The 11,465-nt window shown below is 37.3% G+C and overlaps 1 protein-coding gene across 1 annotated transcript in view; it reads right to left on the bottom strand.

The window, feature by feature from the left end:
* The window catches only part of GABRA1 (gamma-aminobutyric acid (GABA) A receptor, alpha 1), a 41,710-nt gene that overhangs the window by 14,685 nt on the left and 15,560 nt on the right, over positions 1–11,465 (bottom strand). Inside the window, exons 4-6 of the mRNA XM_009574696.1 lie at positions 6,954–7,174; positions 5,222–5,304; positions 443–586 (exon numbers count right to left, since the gene is read on the bottom strand). Coding sequence (XP_009572991.1) covers positions 443–586; positions 5,222–5,304; positions 6,954–7,174 — 448 coding nt within the window. The remainder of the gene's footprint in view (positions 1–442; positions 587–5,221; positions 5,305–6,953; positions 7,175–11,465) is intronic.

Here is an 11,465-nt window from a genome sequence, read left to right on the forward strand (position 1 = left end):
ACAGTTTTTAATTTGATTTTTTTTCACTCTTTAAGTACCTCCTTGAGAAACTATTTGCTTGCTTTTAGCAATTTACTTCACTGCCTCCAGGAATATGATCTTTGAGGATTCACATTCTTATACTATTTTTTTAAGCTTGTATAGTAAGCAGATAATATAATAAGGGTACGAGGAGTCCTTCTTTATAATGTAAATTACTGTTTTTTCTGGCTATATCTGTCACTATAGGAAGCTTTTTAATTGTTCAAATATTTTAACCACCAGTTGAATTAGGAAAATAATCCCAGCATATGTTATCTTTTCAGAGTCATGCTTTCCTAATCTGAAGCTCATATATTGCAATTTACCTCTCTCACTCTTTGGTCTTTGTATTTTTTCTCCTGCTCTAAATTATGTTTTGGCAGTTAAATATGACCCTTCCCAAAAAACCTTTTTCACAGACCTGTACTGGACTGAACAATTCCAGAGTCCACAGTTTGTCCAAGCAGATCATATTGGTTCAATCGAGAGCCGTCTTCAGCCACGACCACTGACCTTGCTGGTTCCCGTGTCCATTCATACACAACCTCTGCTCTGGTATAAGCATCTAATTCAAAAGAAATAGACTGCATTTCAGCTTTGCACCTTCTATTGCCATATGGCTTTACCAGAACAATGTTTTGAGCAGTAGTTTGAATATTAAATTCTCTTTAATCGTCTGTAGAAACCCACAACTAGCTTACTGGAACTTTTTACCTACGGGAAATATAACTGATTTTATAGGTCTATTTGTGCAATGATTAACTAAATATCTGCTGTAGGGCTGGATTAAGGTTGGTCCTCAATGACATGAAAATCTTTCTCTCCCTTACGTCTTTCCTACCTATGTAAAATCTGAGTAACCAGAAGCGAGAGTGAGATGTGGAATTTCATGGGCATGCGAGGACTCCAACTCTTTTTCTAACTTTTAAATACCAGCAAGAAAGATGAGCCCCAGTCTTTTCAATTTGTCATAGTGTGGTGTTGTCTGGGCCACTGTAAGAAAGTAAGTCCTTCTCAGAGTGGCTTCAGAGATCTTCTCATCATCAGCCTGGCTAGAGCTCTCCATTTGTTAATCCCTCCCTCACACTGTCCTTGCTGCATAACAGACATTTCTGAGGCTGCCTAGGCTCGAGTGAGTTTAAATCACAATTAATCTATTTTTTTGCTTTGGTTATTTCTGGGAAATGCTCACACTCAAGTTCACATTTATTTGAATCTTGAAAGCAAAAGAAAAACACTGTGGGCTCTCCAAACCCTTGTATGTTACAGAGATAATTCAGTAGTATAAAACATATGCCCTCCAGGTGTTTTGTGCTGTTATTAGTATGTTATTTATGTTATTTCAGGAATCAAACTATATATAAATATTTTTAATCTTAGTCCCGTTGTAAAATTCTTCTGTCATTTTGCATAGTCTGGAGTCTGACAGCTCTCGCTCTGAGCAGTTAGGGTGGGAGTTAGTTGTCTACAGAGGCATCTAGTGTCATTCTTCACACCTAAGAGTAGACAAGACATGTATGTCACGTGTGATCAGAACCTACCTAAAGCTTGCACCCACCAAAGGCAGCTGGAAGCCAGATGGGACATCTTAGGGCATCTAAAATAACACTAGACTCCTACCTACAGGATGAGATTTTCTCTTTTTTTCAGGACTGGCAAGCAGGAAAGGAAAAGGAGGAATCTGATTCACTTGACCTCATTTGTGAGTTAGTAATTTTATCTTATCAATGTAAGAGATAACAGTTAGTAATTGAAGAGGTGGTGTTGGATGGAGTGCGCTGGTAAATTAATTGCATGGCATTTGATCCTGCATTATTGAAGCAGAAGGGTGCTTTTACCCTCAGACTTCATATTCCCCAAGCACTGTAACATGTACATAGCTTTTTGGAATCAATGGTAAATGCAAATCTACGTCTTAATAATTCTGACCTTAAATATAATGGCCACAGTAAGTACAAGAATTGGCTTGCTAATCTAATCACATAAAGAAAGAGTGGCAATAATAATATTAATTTTCAAGCATTTTACTTGTTCTGGAGCATGAGAGTAGTTTGGAAGAGAGAGGGCTGATTTCCTCAGCTGCTGAGAACCACTGGATTGGGTTAGAGGGAAGGGAATACACTCATCAGTGCTGGAAATGAGCTCGCCCTGCCCTGTAACTGCCAGATTCGGTGCTCTGTTTAGCTTCCATCCTCAGCTTCCAATTCAGACATTGCATAAGTAGCAACACAGCCTTTTGCTCCTATCACTGCTGCTTTCCAGAGAAGCCTTAGTTTTAAACTGACAATCAGATTTTTGTGGTAAGAGTTGAGGAGAGCATCTGCCTTTCTGATTTTGTTTTGCCAACATATGGCTTTTTGTTTTTCCAGAATCTCTTTAGCATTTGTCACATTGAATTTACATTGGAATAACCTCTAGCTTAAGCTGCTATTTTGGCAATCCACTTTAGTCTTGGAGCTGGGTCAAACCTTTATCGGCCTCTACAGTAAGGACAGAGTCCACGTAGGAGACGTGCAACTCCTTCAATGTGAGGCTTTTCTGAATCCAGCTCCAACAAGTGATGAGTAACAGTGGAGGACATGGAAAAACTCTTATCCAATTTAATTCAAAACAGAGCCAGGCAAACACTACCTTGGGGAGTTACTAAGTGTAATATTGCAGTCTGCACTTAAAGCATGGCTTTCATGACAATTAAATGTCTTTTTCAGTAAATTTTTCAGTCCATTAACGTGATTATAATGAATTGCTTTAGTTGTTTGACAGAAATGTCCCAAATGTCTTTATATACTGCTGAAAAAGTAGCAATTAAATATAAGAACTCTTCTTTTTCTATATACAATGGTGAGTCCCATTTTCATATCTTGCTGGTCCAGCCATTTGTCCCATGGGAGATATTTCTATTTATATCAGTAACTAAATATTGAGACAAATATTCTATAATCTGATAATTATGACATATAATCTGATGAGAAGGAGGGGAGAGGTCCAGCTTTAAGGCCCTGTTCTGGACAGTGAATTCCCCATACAGTGTTTGCAGTAAAACCATTTTGCAGTAAAACCATGTTACAGAAGGAACTCTTCCCCATGAGGATCCAAGATTAGAAGCTCACCTGAATTTAGTAGGAGAATGTAAAGTTTCTCTGAAAACTCCTTGATTCTGCCTCTTGGCCCTTCCCAGCATTTGTAGTTACTTGTTTTGCTAGGTCCTGTTTAGGACAGCTGGCATGATAGCCAGTTAGTGTTCAAAACAAAAAAATCCACGAAAATAGCCTGTAAAACATGTCAGACCACACCTGCACTCTGAGCTTAGAATGCCAGTTATCACCTCTGACTTTATTGTAAGAAATGGTCTTTCAATCAAAAATATCACTGGGGTTTTTTTTGTTCATTTAAGAAAATTATGTATATTATGATAATAAAAATGTTTTTGCAAGATAAAAAGGAAAATAACTTAGATAAAAAAGATATGCAGATACACTTGCATGTCTTTTTGCTATCCTGTTTTTACCTTGTGGTGCACTTCTGGAGTTGTATTCAAATTCATATTATCTATCTCTTTTCATTCATAATTTCTGCATCTCTTAATCATTTAATCAAGGCAAGATCCTTAGTAATCTGGAAAGCTGTGCGCTTTGTGAACGAAGAGTACCCTAATCTGGGACACAGTGGGCCAGAAACAACTCAATGTAGGAAAAAAATGGGAACTATTGTTCAGACTAGGGCACATCTGGTGTTTAGGCTGTGGCTCAATGATGCACAGATGTGGTGGCAGGTGTCTTATCAGATCTACAAAAATTTAATCTAGTAGATCACGTTTGTTCAAAAACTGTTGATGGTTTAACTGCATTAGCAGGTTTTATGCACGATTAGCCATCTTCCCACCTCCCAGATCCAGAATGCAGTCTGCATAAACACTTTAATGTGCATTTCAAAAGAAATTCAATCCTGTGACCACTCCTGATCTAACCAGGATCTCAGGTGCACAGATCTCCTGTTATTGATCAAGAACTCACTGCAGCTATTTGCCCTATTATTAGCTGGAGTAAGGTTCCCCCGCCATTCTGTTTCACAGATTTGGAAATATTTATTGGAAGTGCTATACGAAAAATTAACATTCAAGGAGTAAACTATTCTTGTCAGTTATAGTCCAAGTTTATATGAGCTTTTTGTCCTCTAAATCTTCTCTAGGAGGCTAGTAGTTCTTTAAAGACAAAACACCAGTCCTTTCTCATGGTAAACATAGAGCTATTCAGCCCAAAGTAAATTATCACCCTGTCTGGTAACATGTGAAGAATGAATTGGTTGTTCTGTTTGCTGTCTTCTAAAATAGATCAAGCCACTAAGTACCCATTATCAGTGAAACGACCCATTTCTACTAGAAAAAAATAGCCATTGAGGAAACAATTTGTACACTATTACATCTTCCACATATTTTGTCTTCCTTGTTTATGTTGAACCAACCCGAGTAAAACAGTTTTTCACTTTTTTTTTTTTACTTAAAGTGTTGAAGGGGGACTATATTTAATTTTTAAAAATTACGTTTAGCTAAGTTTGAAAGTATCAGTGTCAGGTTGGTTGTTATTCAAATTAAAGTTTTTGGGAAAATTCTCAACTTACAGAAAGCTTTGTCAGTTATTACACTGATTTCAATTACATTACTTTTTGTCCAGTATGTTCTCTAATCTAGTGTTACAAATGCTGCAAGTGTAGGACTCCATTTGGAGATTTGTGAGATTTTTTTCTTCCAGAAAAGTTGCATGATTGTAATATGATTGTTTTATAATCCTAGGCAAAATTTTGTTCTAAACATGCCAAGACTATGGTGGGGGAATTGTTTTCACCTAAAGCAATTCAGTTATCCATGGTCTGTATTACTTTTCTCTAACATTGATTTTGGGTCTTAGCAAAATAAAGCAACTATAAGATTAACAACATTTTCTATGTGACAAATAACTTTTCCAGATGTTTAGAGCACTGTCATTTTTCTCTTTTGTGAATGTCCAGGCACGACATTGGAGAATATTTGAGAGACATAGAAGAGGTTCATTGTATTAAATATAAATATATATAAGAATAAAAATACAATCCTGTAAAAAATGTGAAAAATACACAAGATTAAAACCTTGAGGTTTTCTCAGTTGCAAAATACTTTTGTAAAGTGGCCTAAAAAGGGAGAAACCTCAATTTAAAATAAACTTACAGCTTCCAAATTTCAAGGGGCAAGCATGTGCATCCATAGGAAAGTCTTCTAAATGCATTGGACATTCTGCTCTCACAGTCAATCTATAATGGATTAATGAGCAAAAGGACACATTTATTCTAGTTTCATAGAAATAGCAAATAGACTTGTATTAAGACACACAGAATAAGTATAGCATAATATCTGTTATGTGATTAATTAACAGTTAGAACGTGACCTGAATTGTTTGGCTGGGGGTGCGGACAGGCATGTGTAGACACAGCAGTGCCACTTGTTCTGCCCCTCTACCGTGTTTCATTGTACAGCAGGGACATGTTCAGACTTCTAACTTGGCGTGAAGATTAAAATCTATTAGAAACTGAAATTGCTTCCTTGCTACCATCATTAAATTGGCCCACTCTAGATGCTCAAACATTTGCTGAAATAATTTTGTTGCTATCAGCTTGGGTGCAAACATGTTTCTCAATAAAAGAGATAAAATAAACTAGAAACAGTCACATACCACACATCAGCAAGGAATGAACAGTAATACTTGAATACTAGGCAGAAGATTTCATTAAGGCACTTGCAAAGGTGAGCAAATAGAAATGGTTATGGTCAAAAAAAGAGACATATGTGAACAATGTGCTGCCAAGATAGTGCTCTTGTGGATTAAATCCCTAACAGCCAAGCGTTTAAGAAGACAAGAAAAATTGATCTGGACTTGTATAACTAGCAGCCAAGCAGATTCTACCCTAGCCTAGGCAGTCTTGAAAGATGTTGCAGAATAAATTGAACATATTTGACAGGCTCCCAAAAGCCTGGAGACTTTGTTTTCTCCAAATACTTGTACTGCTTTTAAAAACATTTTTAAAATTGTTAAAAGAAAACTGTGTTCACCTACATACTAAGCTATCCATCTTGACTTTGAGTCAACAGAATCATTTTATACCTTGTTTGATTCCATGGGAGACATAAACGGGGGATGTGTAGCTCTGTAGAGACAACATACAATTTTTTTCATTGTTTAATTTGCAGTCTTTTAATCCAGAATGTTTCCATGACTGTGTATCATTGTTATTTCAAAAGGATTTATTTAACTCCTCTGCTGACAACTGGATAGCTACAGTTCAGTTATCCATGAAGAGAATATTTCCAGTAAGAGTGGTGCCAGCACAAAAATAATTTTTTCTCCTAACTTTCCAAATGCTTTAGTGAATTCTTTTTCTTGTTATGAATGGAATAAGAAATGTCTATTTTTAGACTGCAATGCTCTGTATTCCCAAGCACAAGAAATATGAAGAATGGACAATGAATTCTGTGTGCATCTGCTAGTTCTTAGAATCTGCTTTCTATAGGATCCAAAGATTGAAGACAGTTGTACCTGATCTAGTACTCTAGATTATATTAAACTTTCAGGCTTTATTATACTTTGCTGATGTAATCCTTGAAAGCAACTCCAAATTAAGGTCCTCTGCAAACTGATGGATTCCTAATACTATAGGTACCTATTTAAAATCAAGCACTAAGACACATCCAGGGAGTGTAAAGGTGGCACAGCAGGGGGGAGGGGGGGGAGGGGGGAATAAACACTGCAAATGCATCAGTTTGTCCATCATTCCATGGCCTATTGTGAAAAAAATTACTAAGCAGGAATAAAATTATGCTCAACCTGTTTCCTGTTTGGAAAATACGATGCTTTAACAAGTTAAATTGTCAAACTAAATGAATGATACAATATTTTAGGGCTCACCTCATTGTGTATAGCAACGTCCCATCCTCTGTAATTCGTAATAGTTTATTTGGCATCGTCATGTTATGAGCCACTGACTTCTTTCCATTGTGGAAAAAGGTATCAGGTGTCCAAATTTTGCTGGCCATTAAATTATTTAACCGGAGAACAGTCATAGGTCCTTTGAATTTTAACCTCTCATCTTTCCAGCTTTGGCGGAAAAATACATCTATAGTGTATTCCTACATCAATTCAGAAAAAAGGGAAACATTTATGATGCCATATGTCGCAATCTGAGAACTTGAAAAGTATATTCTTACCGTTCCCTAGAAGCAAGATGACTATTAATGAAATTAGTAATTATCAGAACGTTTATTTCTCTATATTACTTACAATGTACCTGAAGCTGGTTATTAAACATTTACAATATCAGTACTGTGTTCAATGGAATAAATGTTAGGGAGAATAGTATATCAAAAGTTAGACAAGAATTTGAAATATAATATAGTGGAAATAAAATAATTCACCCTTTTCTCACTTTTCCTTCACCTTCCTTAAAACTATAATTTGAAGCTGTGATATGTAGCCAGTATGCGTAACACAGGAAGAATACGTCTCTTAGAAGAAAACAAGCCTGGTGAGACAGGGTCTTACTAGAGCCTTTTGTTCTAAGTGTCCCATTAGCATAAACATGTAGTCAACCTGCAAAAAGTTCACAGTTCACTAAAATTATGTAGTCTGATTTATGATATGTGGAACGGTTCATTGGGCCAAATCGTTGGACTACAGAGAACACAAACCGAGGACAGCTTTGGACCAAGAATTATAGTTCGGTTATGCAAGGACTGGGCCAATGGGGAAGAGACGCAGCGGCTGACTCAGTGTACATGGGGAGAATCAAAATAACCAACACTCATTACGAAATGAAAGAATTATTTGTTACAAAGCAACAGGAACAAAGTTAAGAGGGAGAGGGTGAAATTAGGAAAAACATGTTGAAGTATTAGACATAAAATATAGATGGGGGGGGGTGGGTGAAAATGTGAAGAACTCCTGTGGATGCAGTATAGTATAATATTTTCCCAGGGAAAAATTCCACTCTGACATGAAAGTTCAGTATGGGATTATCCTGCTCCTTCCATCATTCATGGCTGTGATAATGTGATAAACATCAAAAGTAGCTATCCAAACACTGTTCAAAATTACCCTGAATGATAATATTTTGGCTGAGAAACTGAACTTTTGCTGAGATCTCCTGCCAAAGGAGATGGCAAATCCTGAAATAAAGGAAATTCCTGTGTGTGAAGGCACACACAGCTATAAGGAAAAGAGCTGCCCCAAAGAATATGTTAGTAAAGAGAAACATTCTGGAACAAGTATGGAAAATCTCTCTGTGGCAGACTCCCTTAGACTTGTGATTTTACACAACATAAGCAATTGTGAGCTGTTTATTTCTTGTGCAACTATCAGCAAGTAAGAATGGTGATTCTTACTGGTGGTGTGTTTTTCCTGGTTTTAGGGCATGAAATGCCTAAATAAATTTCTTGTGGACATGGAAATGTTGTAGTTCCATGGGGTGGTCTTACTTTGGGTTTGTTTGGGTTTTGGTTGGGGGTTTTTTGGAGGTTTTTGGGTTTTTTTGTTTAAATTTACATCCCAGTCCTGTGAATAATTTTGGTGCATACTTAATTGTATTTCCATTTTTATAATCATGTGCTCAGTGAGCTGCTGAAGCCTGGATTTGTTCAGCTCCAGTGACAGCAGTTGTGCACTTACAGCCAACTACTTGCTTCAGAATTTTGCTGGGTTGGGGCCCTAGGTTGAACTGTGTGCAAAATCTTGTCCCAGGTGTGCAGCAGGGTAGGAGGTTTAAAATGCAGTAGATGGCATTAAAATATTAGATTTCCTCCATGTTTTACTAGCTCTGAAGAAAATTTCCTCCTACACACATGGGAAAGGTAAAAGACATGCCCAGAAGGTGACATCATTTCAGTGTGCATGTAAGCCATTCCCTTTTTATCTCTTTCAACTGCAAAGAAGGAGGTGAGTGGGAGGTGGTACAGGTTGAGAGAAGGGAGTCTGGTTCTTCACTTTATATGAACACAAGGTTCTTATGCTGGAAAAGAACAAGGAGTCTGAGAGATTTGATAAGGGATCTGACAGCATAAGACAAAACTCAGTTAAAAAGTAGCTGACAGGTCATGCCTGGCATAGACTGAATCTTTCTTTATCCCAGGCTGTTGCACCATATAGGGTGAATTCATTTTGGCTGAGATTTCTCAACTCCTTAGCTTTCACTACCCACTTTAACGTGTACAATAGTTCTGCTCAAATGAATCCTGACAGACAGGTGATCTTTAAGATCAAATCATCAGACACCCTGATTAGGGCTTTCTTCTACAAGAGGGTGCCATACAGAACAAGGGAACAGAAGGATTTTCTCCAAGCCGTGTACTATAGCAGTGGTCTATGCGCAAATATATGAGCGAGATGAAATTCGGAATAAATTCTTCACAGTGGAGACTCTTCATTCCTTAGTGTGCATGTAAAGAAAGAAGATTCTTGTCTGCACTTTGGCAATAAGTTTTATGGTACTTTGCCTTAAATGTTCTCTAATGTACTCGTCTGATATCTCTCCCTGGAGACCGTTTATTCACAAGGTAGACCACAATATGCTCTACATCAGATGAGGTGCTGTACAGGAAGGTAGTAAGATAGAAACTCGTTCCTGAAGAGCTTACAGTACAGAAGCAGGGGGAACGAAGGTTTATCGGGGGTGGGGGGGGAGAAATCTGTCTTTATAAAAAAAAAATATTTTAAAATGCTTCTTATTCCAGATAATATACATTAAAATTTTCACAAAAATGACAGTCATGTGAGAACAGCCAGTTATCTGTTGCTTAGTTCAATCCACCATCTGAGAGAGCATGCCTGAAAACCTGCAAAGTTCTTCCGAAAAAAGATGTTTTTATTTTAAAAAGTGCTTTTCTCCTGTTTAACTTTATTCACAAGTTTAAGCACAAGCCAAGACATTCTCTTTATAGAATAACAGGTTATGTCTATGCTGCTCTTAAAAGAGTGTATTGAGAGTGGGTAGGAACACCATGTACTCCCTGATATATCAACCTACTATCTATATAACTGCCTCATTGGATTCCTGCAAACAGATGGTCTAGGTATGCTGATGTCTCACTGTGGCTGTAGTTTCATAACATATGGCGTCAGCTGGAATAGCTCATTGCCAGCTCCCAGCCATGAGTCCTGGGCTCAGACAGCAGTGCATCGTTCCCTCAGTGTGCCAGTACAGCTGCTTGTGAGGTCTCCCTGGGACCAAACCCCACAACCCAGTCTACACTTACTGTAAATTTGCTCACTGGAGCAAATTTGGGGTAGCCCTCAAATGATGGTGTCAACAACCAACCTGTAGTATGCATAGAGGACTTTGCACTAAATGCACATTGAAATTAATATAAACTTCATATTCTGGTAATGTCTTCATTTTATCTTTCTCTTTCTGTCTCTGATTTCACACTTACTTCCCTAAGTAAAAGAGTTAGCATGAGTAGGCTGCACAGACATTACTTTTTAGGGGAGGTGAGTAGGAGTTTTACACTAAATGCTTTTCTGTAATTCCTTAGTTTTCGAAACGTATGAACGCCTGCCTCTGTGTTTCTTGGTCACACACTTTATTAAGAGACTGATGAATTCCTTCTCGTGTTTAACTAAGTGAAAATCAAGAGCCAATGTGGTATGGGTTTTTAATTATTTTTGAGATTTTTTTTGTAGGTAGTGATTGCTTATGCTATAGTAATTCAGCTATACTGAAGTATAGCTGAAGTCAATAATTTTTTTCAAATATACCTACTCCTAATTCTGAAAGTAGATTATTTTTGGCTTCAGTATTTTATTCTCCCTCAAAACCCAAATCCCATACAAATATCAATTTGTCCTAGGAATGCCAAACTAGCTTTACCTTCTACTTAATTAAATCACCTGAAACTACAAAGTATAAGTAGATGCTGAAGTCCAAACATTATGTAGTCCCAAGTAATTCAGCAGGCCTATCAGTTACTCAAAACTTATGTCTACATATAGGAAAGCATCCATGTCCATTTGCTTATTAGATTGCCATTCATTATTGGAGTTTTCTAGTAAATTTGACTCAACAGAGCAAACAATAGCTTAGCCAGCTGACTTACAGAAAACAACTGTAATAAATATTAATACAAAGCATACATTCATCCACATTCATCTATCTCCCGCAAGCATCGATGTCCAGCCCAATACTTAAATTACGTTAATTTTCAGGAAATGAACAAGAGAGACCTGTCTTCTTGGGACAGGTCTCTACAAAAATGGAGCAACCTCAGATCATGTACAAACTGCAGCTGCTACAGTTTTAATTCAAAGACTATCAAATTAAAAGAATATATATTTTAGTCACATGACTGTGTTCAAAGTTTTCAGTTTGTCCAGTGGTGATTGGTTACCTATGTCGAGCCAGAAATGGGAAAGCAAGAGGAAGTGTTCTGC

This window comes from Fulmarus glacialis, unplaced genomic scaffold, assembly GCF_000690835.1.
Source record: "Fulmarus glacialis isolate BGI_N327 unplaced genomic scaffold, ASM69083v1 scaffold11593, whole genome shotgun sequence".
Taxonomy (NCBI): domain Eukaryota; kingdom Metazoa; phylum Chordata; class Aves; order Procellariiformes; family Procellariidae; genus Fulmarus; species Fulmarus glacialis.